The sequence below is a fragment of the Aedes aegypti genome, chromosome 2 (genome assembly GCF_002204515.2).
Source record: "Aedes aegypti strain LVP_AGWG chromosome 2, AaegL5.0 Primary Assembly, whole genome shotgun sequence".
Lineage (NCBI taxonomy): Eukaryota > Metazoa > Arthropoda > Insecta > Diptera > Culicidae > Aedes > Aedes aegypti.
In genome coordinates, this window is record NC_035108.1 from 214,932,882 (window position 1) to 214,951,807 (window position 18,926).

An 18,926-nucleotide genomic window follows, 5' to 3' on the forward strand; every position below is an offset into this window, starting at 1 on the left:
ACTGTGCTACGTCGGAAAAGGTACGCTGTGTAGCACACCAGATCCGCTGTCCAGCGCACTATGCCCGACGTTAGGTTCATCGCATAGATTAAGAGAAAAATCGGGGTTCGCGTTTAGATGATTCCGGCTTTCAACTGGAGACGCGATACACATTTACGCAACTGCCTCGTGTACATGTGGAAGCCTCATGAGCTAAGTCTCATGAGACGATACATGCGCTACGGTGGCATGTGGTTCGCACATTGCTAAATGCGACAAACGATGCAGTCGCACAGCGCTCGGGTTTCCTATGTACGTGCGATGCGACAAACAGGAAAAGAGAGAGAAGAGAGAGGTCTAATTTCAAGCGCACGTCAAACCGATGATCGTGTGCTTCTTTTTGGTGAGTCTCACAAAAAAACCCCCGCACTTGAAGCCTGGTACAAAGATGCGAATATTATCAAGCGTGTGAAATACGGCAGACTTCAGTGGGCTGGTAACTTAGTGTGAATGTCAGCATAAAGAATTGTGATAGTAGTAGTCAGCAAGGGACCAGGTAGAAGTATGCGACTTTGCGGAAGACCACGTATACTCTGGCTGTACGCAGTGGAAGAGAACCTGGCGACCTTAAACGTTCGGGGCAACTGGAGAAGTATCGCTCGAGACCGACGAAGATGGAGCGCTACAATACTTCCGGCAATTGCGTGACGCTACGCTGTAGCCATCAAGGTATCAAGGTAAGGTAGTGTATACCCAAATCTTCAAAAAACTATTTCAATGCGTTCGAAATTAATATGAAAATATCTTTTGAATCAAGTCTCTGCAGATTTCACTATGAGACGAGCTTTCATTATATGAATTGAAATGTTATTGATCCTCAACTCCTTCCCGCCTACGACTTCTTTCAATATTTTTGATGGGAGAAAATGCTTTAAACAAAATTTGCTTGCACAAAACTTGTAGATAATTCCTTAAATTTATCGAAATCTAAAAAAAAAAAAAAAGTTTTGATTGCAAACCAATGATTACTTGATTGTTTATCTATAGTTACCGTTTTGATTCATTTTACGCTGGGAGGGAGAAACCAATACAAAATTTCTCTACGTCACAGTGAGCCGAGATTTTGCTGTCACGAACTGTCACTGTGAGCCCGGATCTTAAACAATGGACAAACATGATAAAAGCGCGTAATTATCCAAAGCATATTTTTGCATTTCATCAAAAGTAACAAAAATCGAATTAGAATCTATTCATGCACATTCAATAGTAACGTCACGAGAGCACCGTTTATTCTAATTGAATATAACGTATTGGAATGAGGCTCTTTTTACTATTTTCAATAAAACTGAAAATTAAACGCATAGAAAACTATGGCCTTTTTCCAATATTTGTTCAGAAAGATCGAAGGTACACAACAAATGAAAACTAGCGATTTTCACCAAGCCTGCCTTGATTGTCGTTGGCAAACTGGAGTTATCTTGCAGTTTGGAAAAAAAATTGTATCATATTTCGTGTGTAGTATCTGTGCCTCCCTCCCAGATTTTACGGACACTTAAGGCATCTATGCAGTATAACCGATCAAAAAGTATATAAATTGGAACATAATGTATTATACCTCTGCGTTATGAAGCTTTCAAAACACTAAACTTTCGATTGGTGGGTGAAGATTCGGATTCCGCAGCTTGAATTACCTTGAATAAATAGAAAAGAGTAATCTTTCCATGATCCTTATTCCGGACGCAACCTCACTTTTGTTTCATATTACCGACACTTTGTTCCGAATTCCGGACAACTCACGAAAATAAAAACTAAAATAGTAAAATTATAAATTCAACTTTCCCAAAACTAGTCGAGTATTCTAAATTTTCATGGATTGCTATGAAAAATTCTTATTAAAATATGTCTAGAAATTGGGGACTTTTGGACGGCAAATTTTGAAACATTACAAGTGAAACCTTTCCTATACAAAGTAGAGTGTGCGGAATTGAAAGCTGTCCGGCATTTGAATCAGAACGGCACACTATTTGATCAAATAGTAAAATGAGAGTTAAAAAAAAAAACTTATTATCTTATTCGAATACCTACGTTACAACTGAACTGAATCAGTTTATGTTGGATTCGTAGAAAAGTGATAGTGCTCTACAGACACCATGACCGTTAAAGGGTTAAGGTTCAAATCATTTAAATTTTAAATCATTCCTAATATCAAAATTTCTTCTTCTTCTTGGCATTAACGTCCCCACTGGGACAGAGCCGGCTACTCAGCGTAGTGTTCTAAAATCACTTCCACAGGTATTGACTGTGAGCTTTCTTTGCCTTAGTTGCCATTTTCGCATTCATTCTGCATTAAAAAGACTTCAGCCCAAGGCCAGTTCGCTTCTGAAAAATATTCTGTAAGAAATTGCTAAATAATGCCTTTGAAGTCGTTTGCCCTTCCGGTGATGCAAATTCAACGCCTATGGAGATGGATGTAATAAACAATAACCTTTACAACTTGTATTTCAGTTAGTTTAATGACTTTAGTGGCTAAAACGCATTTATTTGTTCCGATTTTTTACATCACACATAAAATTACATACACATTAAGTTAAATATATATTTTACCTTTGCTGTTTTCCTCTCATGTTGTTTTTTTTTCTGTGTTTTATTTCACTATTGTGTTTCTGGTTTGCCTTCATTTCGTACAGAGTGATGCCTCAAGTAGCTGGTTTTGTTTACTAATTTACTTACTTTCATTACATTGGATTTTGGTTGTTGTTGTCAGAACTATTTTTCTTACCAATTAGTACTATATTACTGGTTTGTAGCAATAAATAGCTTATGATCGCTTCATCGTTTTTTTTTTGTTTGCCTGCTGTTTGTTTTTTTTTTGGTTTTTCTTAGTTAACAATGTTTGCCCTTTTCAAAAAGAAAAAAGTATATGATTTAATTCTTTCGACTCGTTATCTGCGATACATATGTTTTGTTTTAATAATAATGCAATGGTGATGAATGTCTAGTTCTGTTGCTTTTCTCTTGTTGATTTTAATCGCTTTCGTGCGATTGGTTTTTGTTCTCTTATTTGTTTGATTTTATAACTAAATGCTTTGTTTCTTTTCAACTTCCGAGTTTGACTACGTTGTTAAGTTTTGCTTTGTTCGCTAAACGTATTTCTGTCTCATTTATTTCCTTTGTTTTAAATAGTGCATCGACAACTTGGTTTTACGATTAAACGTTGGTTGTTCTATTTTTTTCATTTATTACCATCTTAACTAGAATTTTTGTTCTGCATCCCGTTGGGATTTTTTCTGGATCCAACGGGCTCAGTGCTTTAGGGCCTGATTTTTGTTCACGGGTAATTTGCCTCATATGAATCGCCTTATTGTTGATCTCTTTGATTTGGAGATGATGTTGTTTGATATTAGTTTTGTTGTTGTTGGAGGTTTGAAGTTCATTCTCTGTAATTTACTTTACAGTGCTATGCTAGATTTTTCCTTTCAATCGCTTAATAGTGTTTCTTTTTGTAATGACTTGCTTACTTATGCTACTAAAACTATGTTTTATTTTCTCGTTCTTTCTACTACTTATTTTTTGTTTTTCAAAAAATATACTAATAATATTTTGTAAGCGGATATATTTCGTCAAATATATACTAACTTGTATTAGTTTTCAATTTTGTTTTATAATAGCAGCATTATTTGGAAATTACGCTTTGAATGGATTTTATATTATTTAGCTAAATGCGCAAGATTACCATCTTCGGACTTTTAGATAGTAGGTCAAAGTTTTAGTGAACAGTGAAGTTTTTTTTTTTGGCGAAAGTACGAAGTCTTAAATGATAACTTTAACGCGAAAGCATTGGTTTTGTGCTTCATGACATTGGTTTATAAAATACACGAATCTGTGTTTCCTTAGACGAAAATAAAACTAGTTGTTTTAGTTGCGCCATTTTCATTTGTTTGCCGCAAGTAAAGGTTTGGTAGCTGCGATGACTAGAGTTCAATTTTGGGTTAGTGGTAGCATTTTTGCAATTACCTATATTGATGATTGATTTGAGAAATTTGGGAAAGGTTAGTGATTTGCCTATCGCACGATGTGTCTCTTTAATCGGCTGTATGCGGCAGAAGAAGTCGAATTAGTTAGGCCAGTCACTGCAATTTTCGAGGCATTTCAGTTGAGTATTTATTCACCTTCGTTTGATTTCTCTATGATTGAGGAATGAAAAGAAGGAGAATATCTCAAAAAACCATGTTTGTTGTATAAAAGTTGAATAGCGGTCCTATTCAACTTCCATGGCACTGTGGGTCAAAAAATACAGTGAAGGCTCGATTTTAAGTTCGCGAAAAGCTGCATAGATTGTTAAAGGAAACTGATTTGAGATGCAAAACATGGGCACGACGTTGCACTTGAATTGAACCAACAATTGAACTAGGGCGATTGTCAAAATTAGTTGAAACCAATAATTAAAGCTGATAAATTTACGAACGACTCTAACAACACAATATAACAGTTTAGAAAAAATAGAGATTACATCTTACGGTTGATAGCTAACACATGTTTTCATTTGTACGAAGTTATTATTCTTGTTTTCTTAAATATTGTTTTGGTCTTTTTATATCGGGGTTTGTTTCTTTTATGGGCTATACATTTGATGCTCGACATGGTTGTTGCTTTCTCGAACTGAAACTACAAATGAATTTCTTATGAAGGGTTCGATCATAGCAACCCTTGTCTAAAATGAGCGCTACAGTTGGCTTGTTTCTACGGGAACCATAAGTAGAGCTTGCGGGTGAGTACTAGCGTACAAAATCTAGTTTAATCCATACATTTCCCCTACAAAATTGGCACAAATGATGTCATGGTTTTCCTTCTTTCTCAATTTTTATGTTAATTGTGTCATCTTGAGTCGTGATCTCATTTTTCTAAACTGTATTCTGGGTTAATGAATGCTAGGGTAAATCAAATAGATTACAAATTGGTTGTGCGTTGCTAAGTAAAACAAATTGTACATAAGTTTGTTAGCATAAGTTTCTAACATTTCTATTGTTTCCATAAATGATGTGCCTACTAGATCTTCGTCAGAGAATGAGAAATTAGGCACTCTTACCTTTTCAGCATCTTAAACAATCGACAAATTTTGCATTTCATCATCTGAAACTCGTTAGCTCGACATTTGTTTGGTAAATATTTAGCTAAATTGCTATTCAATTTGTGATGCGAATAAGTTTGAAAAGAGTAACATTTTTGTATTTAATTTATAGTGTACAACAAAGTTTACACTCACAAAATTTGAGTAGCAAGTCAACCGTCATTTTTTATTCAAAAACAGTGTCATCAGTATCATGACGTCAAATGCTACTGTTGGAACTGTACTTACAATGAATTTTGACGTTATTAGTGTAAAACAAAATCATCCTTAAAGTTGACACGGGAAGTATTCTTCAATGTTCCAAGAACAATATAAAAATAGAGTAAAGTTTCCAGAAGCATCAAAAAGGGCTATGATTTCTTTCATCTAATCCTATGGTGCAGTAATATTCGAAATGGGAAACAAAACCACCACCACATGGTATCAAGAAGTGAATCAAAGCGTACCAAAAGTTCTTCCAAATGCACTGCCATCATTTACATCCCTGTTCAAATTTTTGATGGATTGTTTTCAAATTCCAATGGCCGCGAGGCGACCGAGGAATGTTTGAAGCATAATACTTTCTTTAACATCTCATATTCTTTTGTACTCGAGTTGATTGAATTGTCTCGGTGAAAATGTTCTGTAGATAGTTTGTTTCAGTTGACGCCGTTAACAGATTTGTTTTTACATAAACGAAAAAGCATTCTAGGAATGTGTGTCACTGAATCGGTTAACCCAAACTACCACATGATATTTAGTTGACGCTTTATAAGTCGAAGCATTACCTAAGAAGTATGAAAGCAAAAGCGAAATGACCATGTCATGCATGTAATAAATTATTTTGTTTGTTTGATTTTAAGTATAATTTTCTCTACTTCCGTCCTCCTATCTTTGGGTATTCTTGATGGCTATTTGATATAAAATTATAAAGCTATTTACACTATTATAAAGAACCATATTGCAACGCTTACGTAATAATTAAAAAAAAAAACGAAGGTTTTTTTATGGCATGGCATGCTGCATTTTAGAGCGATTCGATTGCGTTTGTGCCTCCGCGGTTTGCTTTGATCAAATCCCGTAACTTTCTGCTATTCACGTTTTCTAGTAGGATTACCGTCAAAAGCGTTACAATACTTTGTGCTAAAACCAAACGTTCATGGCTTTTTAAATTACTCACTAAAATAAATATAAATAGAAATGTAGATCCATTACTCGTCATGTGTTTAGGTATAATGTATAAAATAAATAAACCATTCTTCCGAGATAAAGACTTATAAAAATACAAATGTAGCTCTGATTTATGCGAATACTTGTACGAGAAAATTGGTTCTTGTATGAGTACGTTTTTTTTTCTGGGTATAAGTTAATTATGGTTTGTAATTTTAATTATAATGAGCGCTCAAGTGAATTTAATGTGATTTTAATGATTATTTCATTCCTAGCTGCTCCAAATAAATAGGGATAGAAAGTCATCCCATTTTACAATTTGCAGCAATGACGACACGCTTCTAGTCCTCAATGATTTGAATAAGAGCGTGTACGCGTGAATGTGGGGTTTCTGTATTTGATTGCAATTAATCGAAAAGATATACTGAAATATGTAAGTTTTTGTGAACACTGATATTCATACCTTTTTTGCATTTCTCCTCAATTAACGACGTTCCTCTCGCTCCGTAGTAATCTCATCTGCTATCGCATCTGTGTCCTACTAAATTCAAGACACTCAAGCTCATTCTTTTGTTCTTCGTTCTTGCGCAATGAGACCACTCAAAAATTGTCTGTTCTCTATCTGACTTGCCTAGCTCCTTCCTAATATAAACTTTTCCTTTTGTTTGTGGGATTCTATATACTTTGTAATATTTATAGTCAAATTTGTAATAAATACCGCCCGTCCTTCAGGCCCTTCATCCAATCAATACATAATAATACAAAAACAAAGAAACAAAAACAGAAGGTTTGCTCTCAAACCGTGGTCCAGTTGCTGGGACCCCCTTTTAGTACAGACCACAACCCCGCAGATTATTGGCTATGATAACATCGGTAACAGCGTCGAACACAAACTGGATATTGTTGGTATCCGTTGCACAGGTCATGTGACAGTAGATTTCCTTCGAAGTTGATTTGTTCTTCGCTTCGAACTGCGCCTGGATGTATGCCGCCGCCTCACCGTATTCTTGTCCACCTGTACAAAAATAAGCAAAGTTAGTTATCTAAAAGTCCCTTATGAAGTTTTTTATTTATCCTACCAGTATACTCAGGGAAGCAGATCGTTAGGGGACTTTTCCGAATTTTTTCCTCGAACAGATCCTTCTTGTTCAAGAACAGAATGATTGAGGTATCGGTAAACCACTTGTTGTTGCAGATGGAATCGAACAGTTTTAGCGATTCTTGCATACGATTCTGGAACGAGATAAAAGGGAATAGATGGTTAAAATCGAGGAAAAATAAAACCAAAGGGGAAGATGGAAATTGCGGCGCCAACATCACTAGACATGCCTCTTTCTCTACCTGCAACCATGCAGTTCATTTTGGTTGAAATGATAGTTAGGCCTTTTCTGACTATTTCTTTTTTCAAGTTAACGAAATCCTAATTTAGTGTCCTGCGATCAATTCAAATAAAGTCAAAGCCAATAAGCATATGCGACAGTGCTTCTTTGCAATATGAGTGCAATTTTGAACAGTACATTCGTAAGCCCAACTCGTTGCTAATGTAAATTCAAAAATTTAACTCGTGGGGCCTTCCTTAGTTGAGTGGTTAGAGTTCGCGACTACACAGCAAAGCTATGCTGAAGGATCTTTTCGTAACGGAAATTTCCTTGACTTCCCTGGCCATAGGGTATCATTGTACCTGCCACACGTTATACGAATGCGAAAATGGCAACTTAGGGAAAGAAATCTCTCGATTAATAACTGTGGAAGCTCTAGTCCATCCACGACCGGTGCACCGCGGTGACAGCCTTGAAGACTTTATTTGGCGTTTATTTGATTGTGCATCAATTATCTTGGCATATCCTCACCAACAATACTTCGACCCTCTCGATTCGTGGCTGCCTTTTCCCATCCTCGGTTGTGTTATCTGGCAAACTCACAAAATGCCATGCCCAGCTTATTTTTACAGCTACAGCCACATTAAGGATACTGGATCGCTGTAGATTTGGGCTAGCTTGTACACCCTATTCTTCTGCTCTCTGCCAAAGAAGGATCTAAGCCTTCGTTGGTATAAGGCACCAAGTGCTTGCAGGTCCTTCTCTAGCATGGGTCTGATTTCATGACCATAACGGTCCACCAGTCTTATTGGCATTTTGTGTATGATACATATGCTGCGGGGTTGAATCTTTCTCGGCCGCAGTTTATCTTGGACCCCATAGTAGGCACGACTTCCACAGATGCGCCTTCGTATTTCTCAAGTAACTGCCATCAGCTATGGTTCGAGGTAGACGAACTCATACACATCACCTTCTATCGTTTATTTATTTTTAAGTAGATGAAAAAACCGAATTTAGTACTATCCCCACTAAGGGTACATAACAAAATTATATCAGCATATGTTATTATGTTATAAGTTTTTTTTCGAACATAGGTTGTTACAAACTTGATGCAGGATGTTGTTAAAATAACTAAAATTATAACAAAAAGTGTATGAATAGTAACATAAACGTAACAAAATGTGTTTTAATTATATCAAAAACATATCAAACCAAGTTATAATGTTTGATACAAAGTATCAAAATTATAATACTGCTTGATGTACGATAATATTGTATATTATTGAAATGCATAACTATCTAATTATTTTGTTATAAAGTTGTTAAAAATGAACAAAAAAATATCTTGAAGGGAAATAAAACACATTTTGTTATATTTTTGTTTTATTATGTTCTATGGATAACGGAGCCTAACAAAATTATATTATAACATGATATGCATATCATATTCTGATAAAATTTTATTATATTTTTGTTACAAGCCTCTAGTCGGGATACCATTTAATTCCACTAGAGATTGTATCCTTTGACAGATACGCGTATTTCGACCTCAACTGTAAGGCCGTCTTCAGTGTCGTGTACTAGACTCGACGATTTATTTTTATTTATTTATTTATTTCATCTTACAATTCTATGCTTATACGCAGACTTTCTCAAATTAAAATCAAAGACGTCACATGTTTCGTTGAATAACATGCCATGCCCAGCTGATTTTAATTTGAGAAAGTGGGTACATTATCTGAAGATTTCCCATTAGAATTTTCGGTAGACGAAGAAGTGGAGTAGGAGTTACCTCTGGCGGTAGGGTTTTTTCCATTTGATTTGAAACAAGTAGAATGGGTACTCATAGTACGAACAGGGGAGGAGTTCAAATTTTCTGCTACGATATCGGCAAAGGATTTTCCGTGGGTACATAACAAAATTATATCAGCATATGTTATTATTTTATAAGTGTTTTTCGAACATAGGTTGTTACAAACTTGATGCAGGATGTTGTTAAAATAACTAAAATTATAACAAAAAGTGTATGAATAGTAACATAAACATAACAAAATGTGTTTTAATTCTATCAAAAACATTTCAAACCAAGTTATAATGTTTGATACAAAGTATCAAAATTATAATACTGTTCGATATACGATAATATTGTATATTATTGAAATGCGTTGTTATAAAGTTTCTAAAAATGAACAAAAAAATATCTTAAAGGAAAATAAAACACATTATGTTATGTTTCTGTTTTATTATGTTCTATGAATGACGGAGCCTAACAAAATTATATCATAATATGATATGCATATCATATTCTGATAAAATTTTATTATATTTTTGTTACAAGCCTCTAGTCGGGTAGATACATTCGAAATTGAAAGATTCGAACGGCTACCCGACGGATTAAAATTAGTTCTTGAATGAGCATGATTATGATCTTCCTAATGGGTATGATTCATGATCAAGCGATCGTTAACTGAAAAATGAGTATTGTTCGATATTCTACCAGGGAAATTCCGGAAACGACCGATATCGTAACGGATATTATCAATCTGCCTGGCACGAGCCTCAATGACTCTTTTACGTGAAGGGCAATTTCAAAAATTTGACTTATGATTAGCCCCGCAATTAGAGCATATGAACTTGGTGATATCTTCACTGGACAGACGTCCTTGGCGTGAGAAGAAACTCCGGAAATCATGTATTTAGCATCCATGCGACAATTTTTTGTACCATGATCCCACTTTTGGCACCGACGGCACTGAGTGGGGTTCTGGTAATTTCCTCCAGGTTTTTGGAAATGTTCCCATGTCACACGGATATCAAACAAAAGGTTTGCTTTTTCTAAAGATTTAATATTATTTAGTTCTTTTTTGTTAAAGTTAACTAAATAAAATTCTTGAGAAAGTTCTTTCCGAACAATGCCAGATTGGGTTCTCTTTTTCATAATGATTACTTGGACTGGGGAAAATCCAAGTAAATCATTTATTCAATTTTTGATCTCTTCAGGTGATTTATAGTCACTTGAGAGACCTTCCAAGACAACTTTGAACAAACGTTCAGTTTTGTCGTCATAAGTAAAAAATATGTGCTTCTTCTCTTCAAGATGTTTGAGAAGAAGTTTGCGATCTTTAAGAGTTTCCGACAGTCTCCTTTCTTTGCGATTTGGAAGGAAACCTTGATTTCCCTAATGGAGTTCAAGATCTCCTGCCTAAATCCCCCAAATTCGGAACAACTGACTACGATAGGCGGCACTCTTTGCTTCCTCACTTGAACCAAAGAGCCTGGGCTAGAGGCTGCTTCGATTTGGTGTTCGGAAAATTTGTCTAGAGCATCGAACTGATTGCTCATTTCGATACAATTATTCATTTCCCCCTTGGAAGAAAGTTCGCATTCCGGGGAAGCGTCCTTTCTTCCATTCTTGCCACGTGTAGTGACAGTTTTAAAACCCACTTTTTTGGAAGGAAGTAGTGAATTCAGAGATTCACCTTTCCTTTTGTTAGTTGTTGATACCATGTTTAGTTAATAAGACGTGACCTTCGAGAGGTTTTTTCCCAAGACGGTGTCCAAGAAGGATTACCACCGCTAGCTTTCGCCAACGGGTCCAACGAAAAATCGAAGGCACGGGTCCAAACAAGGATCGAAAGGGATCAATAGTAGAAAATAGTACTGAAAAGTACTGTTTTAGCAGCACTGAAAAGTACCGTTTTTAATTTTAGCACTGAAAAGTACTGTTTATGTAGCTCTGAAAAATACTGTTTTATTGCTTTAGGTAGTTTTTAAGAAAACTTCCAAGAGCAGAGAGAACTCGTGTATGCACAGCACGAAGGTACGATGCGCACTTAATGAGAGAAGGAGTCTAAGCTAAACTACGCACTATGGTCCTCCGAACATTTAGGAGGAATGGCCCTCCGGAAGTCTAGGGGGTTGGTGTCAGGCTCTGCAGGCCAGCCATAAAAAATCAAGCAACAAATAATCAACGGGAGAATACGAACCGGGACAATCGGCGAAGACCACAGCGACGTAAAGGGACTAGCGATTGGAAGCTCGGTACGGTGAACTGTAAATCTCTCAACTCCAGACTGATAAGAGCGACGATAGTAGGTGTGCAAAATTGTGTGAAGGTTTTAGGCGAACACTCCAGGTCGTTTGGGTCCCGCCTGGGACTACGACAAGGTGATGGACTTTCGTGCCTATTGTTCAATATTGCACTAGAAGGTGTTATGTAGAGAGCCGGGCTCAACAGGCGGGGTACGATTTTTACGAGATCCAGTCAATTTGTTTGCTTCGCGGATGATATGAACATTGTTAGCCGAACATTTGAAAAGGTAGCAGACCTGTATACCCGCCTGAAACGCAAGGCAGCAAAAGTTGGACTGGTGGTGAATGCGACTAAGACAAAGTACATGCTAGCTGGTTGGGCCGAGCGCGGCAGGGCTCATCTAGATAGCAGTGTTACGATAGACTGGGATACGTTCGAGGTGGTCGACGAGTTCGTCTACCTTGGATCCTTGCTGACGGCTGACAATAACGTTAGCCGTGAAATACGGAAGCACATCATCAGTGGAAGTCGGGCCTAGCATGGCTTCCACAAGAAGCTGTGGCTAAAATAGATTCATACCCGCACCAAATGTATCATGTACAAAACGCTCATAAGACCGGTAGTCCTCTAAGGGCATGAAACGTGGACGATGCTCGAGGACTTGCAAGCATAGCATAGCATAGCATAGACTGACTGTACATGTCAATGGTTGCTACTCCGTGATTGATCGGAACTGGTAAGAATTGCACTACGATCCAAATGAATAAGGGATGGGAGTTTCCGCTTACCCTCGAAGTGCAATTTTAGCAGATCTAATATTATTGATCAATAACGGCGCCGGCCAAGTCCTTACAGTCAGTTGGGATGGGGAAGGAATGTTAGGGTGTAATGATTGTTGCTTCTAGAGACCGAGAATACCTCTGCATCTCCACAATCACCACGGGAAGGGTGTTTATTAGTGAGGGACCGTAACGCGGGTACATCACCTTTTCGAGGTGCGTTACGGGGTAAGATCTACCAAATTGTACTCTTGCTGTATCTGTTCTTGTGAATACTTATTAGTTACGGTCGGCAGAGTATAAGAGAGTAACAAGCCACTAAGACCCACCTATTTGTTCTAGATGATGAGGAGGTCGAAGTGGAAAAATAGCTCAATCAGCATCTGAGGTTGGTTTCAACGCATGAGACAATTTCTTTCCAAGTTCAAGAGTTTATCTTTCGATATCTAGGAGGGAAACGATTCCGAATCAGTGGAGTAGCAGACCTCTTAACTTCTAAAATAAGCTTTTTGTTTCAAGGAATCTAAATGTCTCATGCGATGAAACCTGTTCACAGTTTCAAAAAACGACTTTGAACCTTATAAGTAGAAGCAATAATTTGATACGCTAGAGTACCGATGCATGGTCAAAATCAGTATCATTCCACCAGCTTACTGGCCGAACCTGATTAAGGGGTGCGCTTTTGAGAGTTTAATGGTGACAAACTGTTTTCTCCAAAAGGTATAAATAGCGGTATCTTTTTCTAAAGAGGCTCTATGCAAAATGGTAAAGAATGATATTTGTATAAAAAACGACTACTTCATTATTTCTCAATAGTAATGGAGTAGAACGACATGCACTAAACAAAAGACACGGGTATACCACAAAAGATCAAAGAAAACTGGTCGCAGTGGTTCATCCCGAACAGAAACAGATAGTGAGGGAGGAAGAGATCTGGGAGTCACCTCTGGTCGGTGATGCGATCCATGGACAAGGGGGAAATATACGACTTGTATTTAAAGCTAGTTTTGTATTTTTGTCTCGAGAAGTTTTTGAAAAAAATACGTCAACATATATAATGTCGAACAATTCAAAAGACGTTATATATTTTAAATTAAATGAAACAGGAATAATGCCGACACTTGTAGTGACGAACCACACAAAGTTTGTTTGAAAATTACATATGAGTATTACTGTGCATTTTGTCTCGATATAATAGAAGTTTTAGAAAATACGTCAACATTCACAATGTCGAACAATTCAAGAGATAATTTTTAATAATGTCAAAAAGAGAAAAATATATGTATATCGAAGTTATATAAGAAAAAAGCATAATGCCGACACTTATAGTGACGAACCATACAAAGTTTGTTTGAATATTACGTTACGCTTTCAAGAAAAAATGTGTTATCATAAGCATGAAACGAACTCACAAGTTGGTAATCCATTCTCGACTGAACACAAAACTGACACTGACAGCAAAACTTCTTGGCGTCCCGAAAACAAACCGTCTTGCTTGGGCCTTCCCAAATACCTACCCAGCAAGACGCTCCAAAACAGAGAAAAAAAAATTCTCCGGTGACGAAAACACGCGCGAATCCGTCAGCAAAGTCAATCAGACGACGCAAAACCGAACTGTCCTACTTGGGCTTCACAAAACACTACCCAGCAAGACGCTGCAAAACAGGGTAAACAATTCTCCGGCAACGAAAATACGCGCGAATCCGTCAGCAAAATCAAGCGGACGACGCAAAACCGAACTGTCCTGCTTGGGCTTCACAAAGCACTACCCAGCAAGACGCTCCAAAACAGGGAAAAAAAAAATCTCCGGCAACGAAAATACGCGCGAATCCGTCAGCAAAATCAATCGGAGGACGCAAAACCGAACTGTCCTGCTTGGGCTTCACAAAGCACTCCGTGGACGATGCTCGAGGACTTGCAAGCACTTGAAGTCTTCGAACGTCGGGTGCTTAGGACGATCTTTGGTGGTGTGCAGGAAAACTGTGTGTGGCGGCGAAGGATTAACCACGAGCTCGCCCATCTCTACGGCGAACCCAGTATCCAGAAGGTGGCCAAAGCTGGAAGGATACGATGGGCAGGGCATGTTGCAAGAATGCCGGACAGCAACCCCGCCAAGATGGTGTTCGCTTCGGATCCGGTTGGTACAAGAAGACGTGGAGCGCAACGACCTAGGTGGACGGATGAAATGCGTATCGATTTGGCGAGCGTGGGGCAGAACCGAGTATGGAGAGATGCGGCCACCAACCGAGTATTGTGGCGTGAAATTGTTGATTCAGTGTTGTCTGTTTAGATGTTAACTAAATAAATAGAATGTGGTGGGTCACGTACTATCAAAGTTACCCCGGTTTACGGTACTTCCGGGATGTTCTGGAGCCGATTCCAAGACCATGGAGGTACGATGATACTCTTTGCCCAAGGAAGTAAAGGAATTTTCTTTCATGAAAAGATCCTGAAGATTGATGTGTCACATGATAGGGTTTAGAATCATTGGATTGATGTCCTTTTTCAGATGCCCCGAATCGGCTCCAGAACACCCCGGCGTACTTGTAAATAACCCTATGTTGAAAGAAATTATTCAATTTACATCATATTATACTCCTGGCGAAAAATCTTGAACATCGATGTGTCGATTGATATCCTTTTCAGGATATTTCGGAAGTACTTGTAGATGGCCCTATGTTACATACAATATGCATGCCTCAATATGCATTGTATTACAATTCGGTTGTAAAATCTTGAACATTGATGTGACGCATGATATGGTTTGTAGTGTTGTGAAAAACTCAATTTCTCACAACTCACGCTTGAGATTTTTTATGCGTGAGTTGTCAATCACGCAACTCAGTAGTAAAAAAATCATGGATGAGTTGGCTCACCTTTTTGACTCATTGTCTCGTATTTCCACAGTTTACTCACACACGGCAATAATTTCTTGTTAGTCTGGTAAAATTATAGTAATTCTTTCTAACGTAAACATCAACATTGGGGTTTCACGAGTTTTTAACGGGTTTTGCGACTGAATCATTTTTTACGGTTTGAGTTGATTTTGCATCAAAATCTCAAGCGTGAGATTTGCGAAGCAGATCTCTAATGATTTTGCTCACTGGAGAGCGTATTGATTGAAATTTGAGTGTGAGTCTATCAATACTGATGGTTTGTGCTGATTAAATTATGGTCCCCAACTGATGCCCCATGAACTAGTTCCATGGAATCCGGAACTGACCATAATGATTCCAAATAAGTTGAAAGAGTTGAAGTATACTTATGGTTTATGATTCAGTTACAAACACTATAGTTTTATTCGATCCGTGCAAATAATTATGGAAATGTCTCAAATGACCTTGGACAGACCCCACGAAACATCCTTATAAATCCGGAATCGACCGTCCAACTGAGGTTTCCACTACAGGTCACTTAAACTTGAATAGTGTTGTGTCAAAATTTTATGGAAATCGGCTGAAAATTATGGAAATTAGAGCTATTTATTGTTGTAAAAATAAGTCATGGACGCAAAGTTTACCAAGCAATAAGTTTATGATCTTATAAATATTTTTTGTGCTAAAAATGTATCTTCAATACGCAAGGGGCATACCCCCACCCTAGGTGTGATTGCAGTACATATACGCCTATGCCCGCACTATTGGATGATTACTGCATCCTGACAGCGCCGTATAAAATATGTTCGCTATTTAATTAACTACAGTTTTTGCCGATAAGGGTTGTTTCATACGGCGTAAACCATTTTTTAAATGGAAGAGTTAACGACATGCCATTTCCCAAATATTTGAACCGGAAATTTTATAGTAATGCGCCACCACATCAAACGTCTAGTGAATTGCACCTTTTAGTTGTTTTTCGTTTTGTTTTGAGCCATAACGTGCAAAGTGTGGCGTGATTGGAAAGATGATCTTCTATTTCGTGCTCCAAAGCTGAACAAAAAATGGGGACTTTTGCGAACATAAATATTTAAAAGCTGCAAAAACTATGATGACTAAATCAATAAAAAATCGTTTGCTGGAACCTATGTTTTAGACTTTTGATTTTTTTACCTCAAATGCACTATGGTCCAGGAATCAGTTTTACGCGGAAAGATGCATTTTGAGATTTAGAATGAAACATTAGACAAAAACGGTCTTCTACAAAGTTGTTTGTATTAGTTAAGCCCTTTGTTTGGTGTTATTGAAAATTAGGGTGGACCACATTTTCATAGAAATTGTGAGACTAACTTTCTTATTTGTAGAAATTATATTATACATGCTTCAGCAAAGTTGTAGACCATTCAATTTCAAGCAACTTTGCCAAAAAAAGTTTTTTTGTATCTCTTAAATTGACCGATTTAGAGCTTTTTTCCTACGGTGACATAGGGTGGTCCGAACAAAACTGGTTTTCTGGCTCTAGAGTTTTCAATTCAAATTTCTCATCAAAGTAGTCTATGAAACACTTTTAGAGCTTTGAAAAATGCGTAATTTGGTGAGTGAAGAAACTCGCTATCTCCTTCCGTTTAGGAGTTATTGTTAATTATCTCTCAAAAACATGCCTAATTTGATTGTGAATATCTCTGATTGGGGCAAACATAAAAAATATCTTTTGACGGCGTTCGAAAGACAAAATAAAATTGAATATTATATCAAAAAATTACAGATGTGTTATTTTTGTAACTTTAATAAAACGACTTGAAAGTCAAATATTTTTTATCACAAACACTTTAATAATTTTTGAACTAAAATAGATATCAGCAATCTTTTTGCATGAAAATTTGCGTTTTGTTAAGTTCTAAAAGTCGTTCATAGACAACTTTGACGAGAAAATAATATTTAAAAAACAAGAGTCGAAAAACTTATTTTTGTTGGCCCACCCTGCGATGATTGAGAAAAAATGCTCTAGATTGGTCAAATTTTGAGCTACAGAAAAACTTTTTTTTGCAAAGTTGATCAAAATTTCAAGTTCTACCGCTTTGCCTAAGAGCATATACCAGTATTTTTGCAAATAAAAAAGTTGATTATATGATATGTGTGATATTGTGGACCACCCTAGTTTCAAATGACACAGTATGAAAGTTTACATTTTGAGAAACACTTTTGTAGAAGATCATTTTTGTCTAAAATTTCATTTTCATGCTCAAAATGCAAAATAATAAAGAAATACATACTATGAACATCTTTAAAATAGTTTTAAAGCCCTATCTTTCTTATTTCAGATTTCTCGTCAAAGCGGTCTATGAATGACTTTTAGAACTTAACAAAACGCAAATTTTCGTGCAAAAATATTGATGATATCTATTTTAGTTCAAAAGTTATTAAAGTTTTTCTGCTTAAAATCCTTTGTTTTTCAAGGCATTTTATTAGAGTTACAAAAATAACACATCTGTAATTTTTTGATATGATATACAATTTAATTTTGCCTTTTGAATGCCGTCAAAAGATATTTTTTATGTTTGCCTCAATCAGAGATATTCACAATCAAAGTAGGCATGTTTTTGAGAGAAAAACAACAATAACTCCTAAACGGAAGAAGATAGCGAGTTTCTTCACTCACCAAATTACGCATTTTTCAAAACTCTAAAAGTGTTTCATAGACTACTTTGATGAGGAATTTGAATTGAAAACTCTAGAGCCAGAAAACCAGTTTTGTTCGGACCACCCTATGTCACTGCAGGAAAAAAGCTCTAAATCAGTCAATTTAAGAGATACAAAAAAACTTTTTTTGGCAAAGTTGCTTGAAATTGAATGGTCTACAACTTTGCTGAAGCATGTATAGTATAATTTCTACAAATAAGAAAGTTAGTTACACAATTTCTATGAAAATGTGGTTCACCCTAATTTTCAATAACACCAAACAAAGGGCTTAACTAATACAAACAACTTTGTAGAAGACCGTTTTTGTCTAATGTTTCATTCTAAAGCTCAAAATGCATCTTTCCGCGTAAAACTGATTCCTGGACCACTGTGAAATGTAACACTGCGGAGCAATTTCTTGTCCCAAGAATCAATATACCACTATTTACTTAACTTAGGGTTTCTTAATTTATTGCCGTTTTCGAAAATATCAGAGCACGTCTAGATTTTAAGATGTTTGCTGTTGAAAATGCAGAATTCGATGATTTCAGTGAACTTGCAATCAAGTTTGCCAGCTAGTAAATCAATTTTTTTTGCTTAATTTGCCACAGAATTCAAACTTCATGTGTTAAACATCACTTATCAAAAAAGTTCATAATATTTTCGATGATCAAAAATTATTTTGTGAGACTCTAGACAAGTTTTGTATTTTACCATACAAGAGAAACAAAGAATTTTGTAAGAAGACTGCAAGCGTTTTTAAAAAAAAGTTGATTTAATCTTAGCTTTATCGTGCAATTTAAACCAAATTATATCTTAAATGAAAACTAAAAAGTTTGATAAATGATACTCTAAATTTCATGTTAACATCAATAAAACTAGTGTTTTACACAACTTTGGGGACATATAGCTCAAAACTGTGACGTGCTGGAACATTTCTGAGAACGGCACCAGGTTGAGAAACCCCAAATCTACATAAGACAC

General features: G+C 36.6%; 1 protein-coding gene across 13 annotated transcripts in view; it reads right to left on the reverse strand.

The window, feature by feature from the left end:
* Positions 1–2,643: 2,643 nt before the first annotated feature.
* LOC5570867 (G protein alpha o subunit) overlaps positions 2,644–18,926 on the reverse strand; it is a 312,336-nt gene continuing 296,053 nt past the window's right edge. For all 13 annotated transcript variants that reach the window (XM_021843959.1, XM_021843954.1, XM_021843951.1 and 10 more), the window contains exons 8-9: positions 7,336–7,489; positions 2,644–7,271 (exon numbers count right to left, since the gene is read on the reverse strand). In XM_021843959.1, the coding sequence (XP_021699651.1) occupies positions 7,084–7,271; positions 7,336–7,489 (342 nt within the window). In that variant the 3' untranslated portion in view covers positions 2,644–7,083. The remainder of the gene's footprint in view (positions 7,272–7,335; positions 7,490–18,926) is intronic.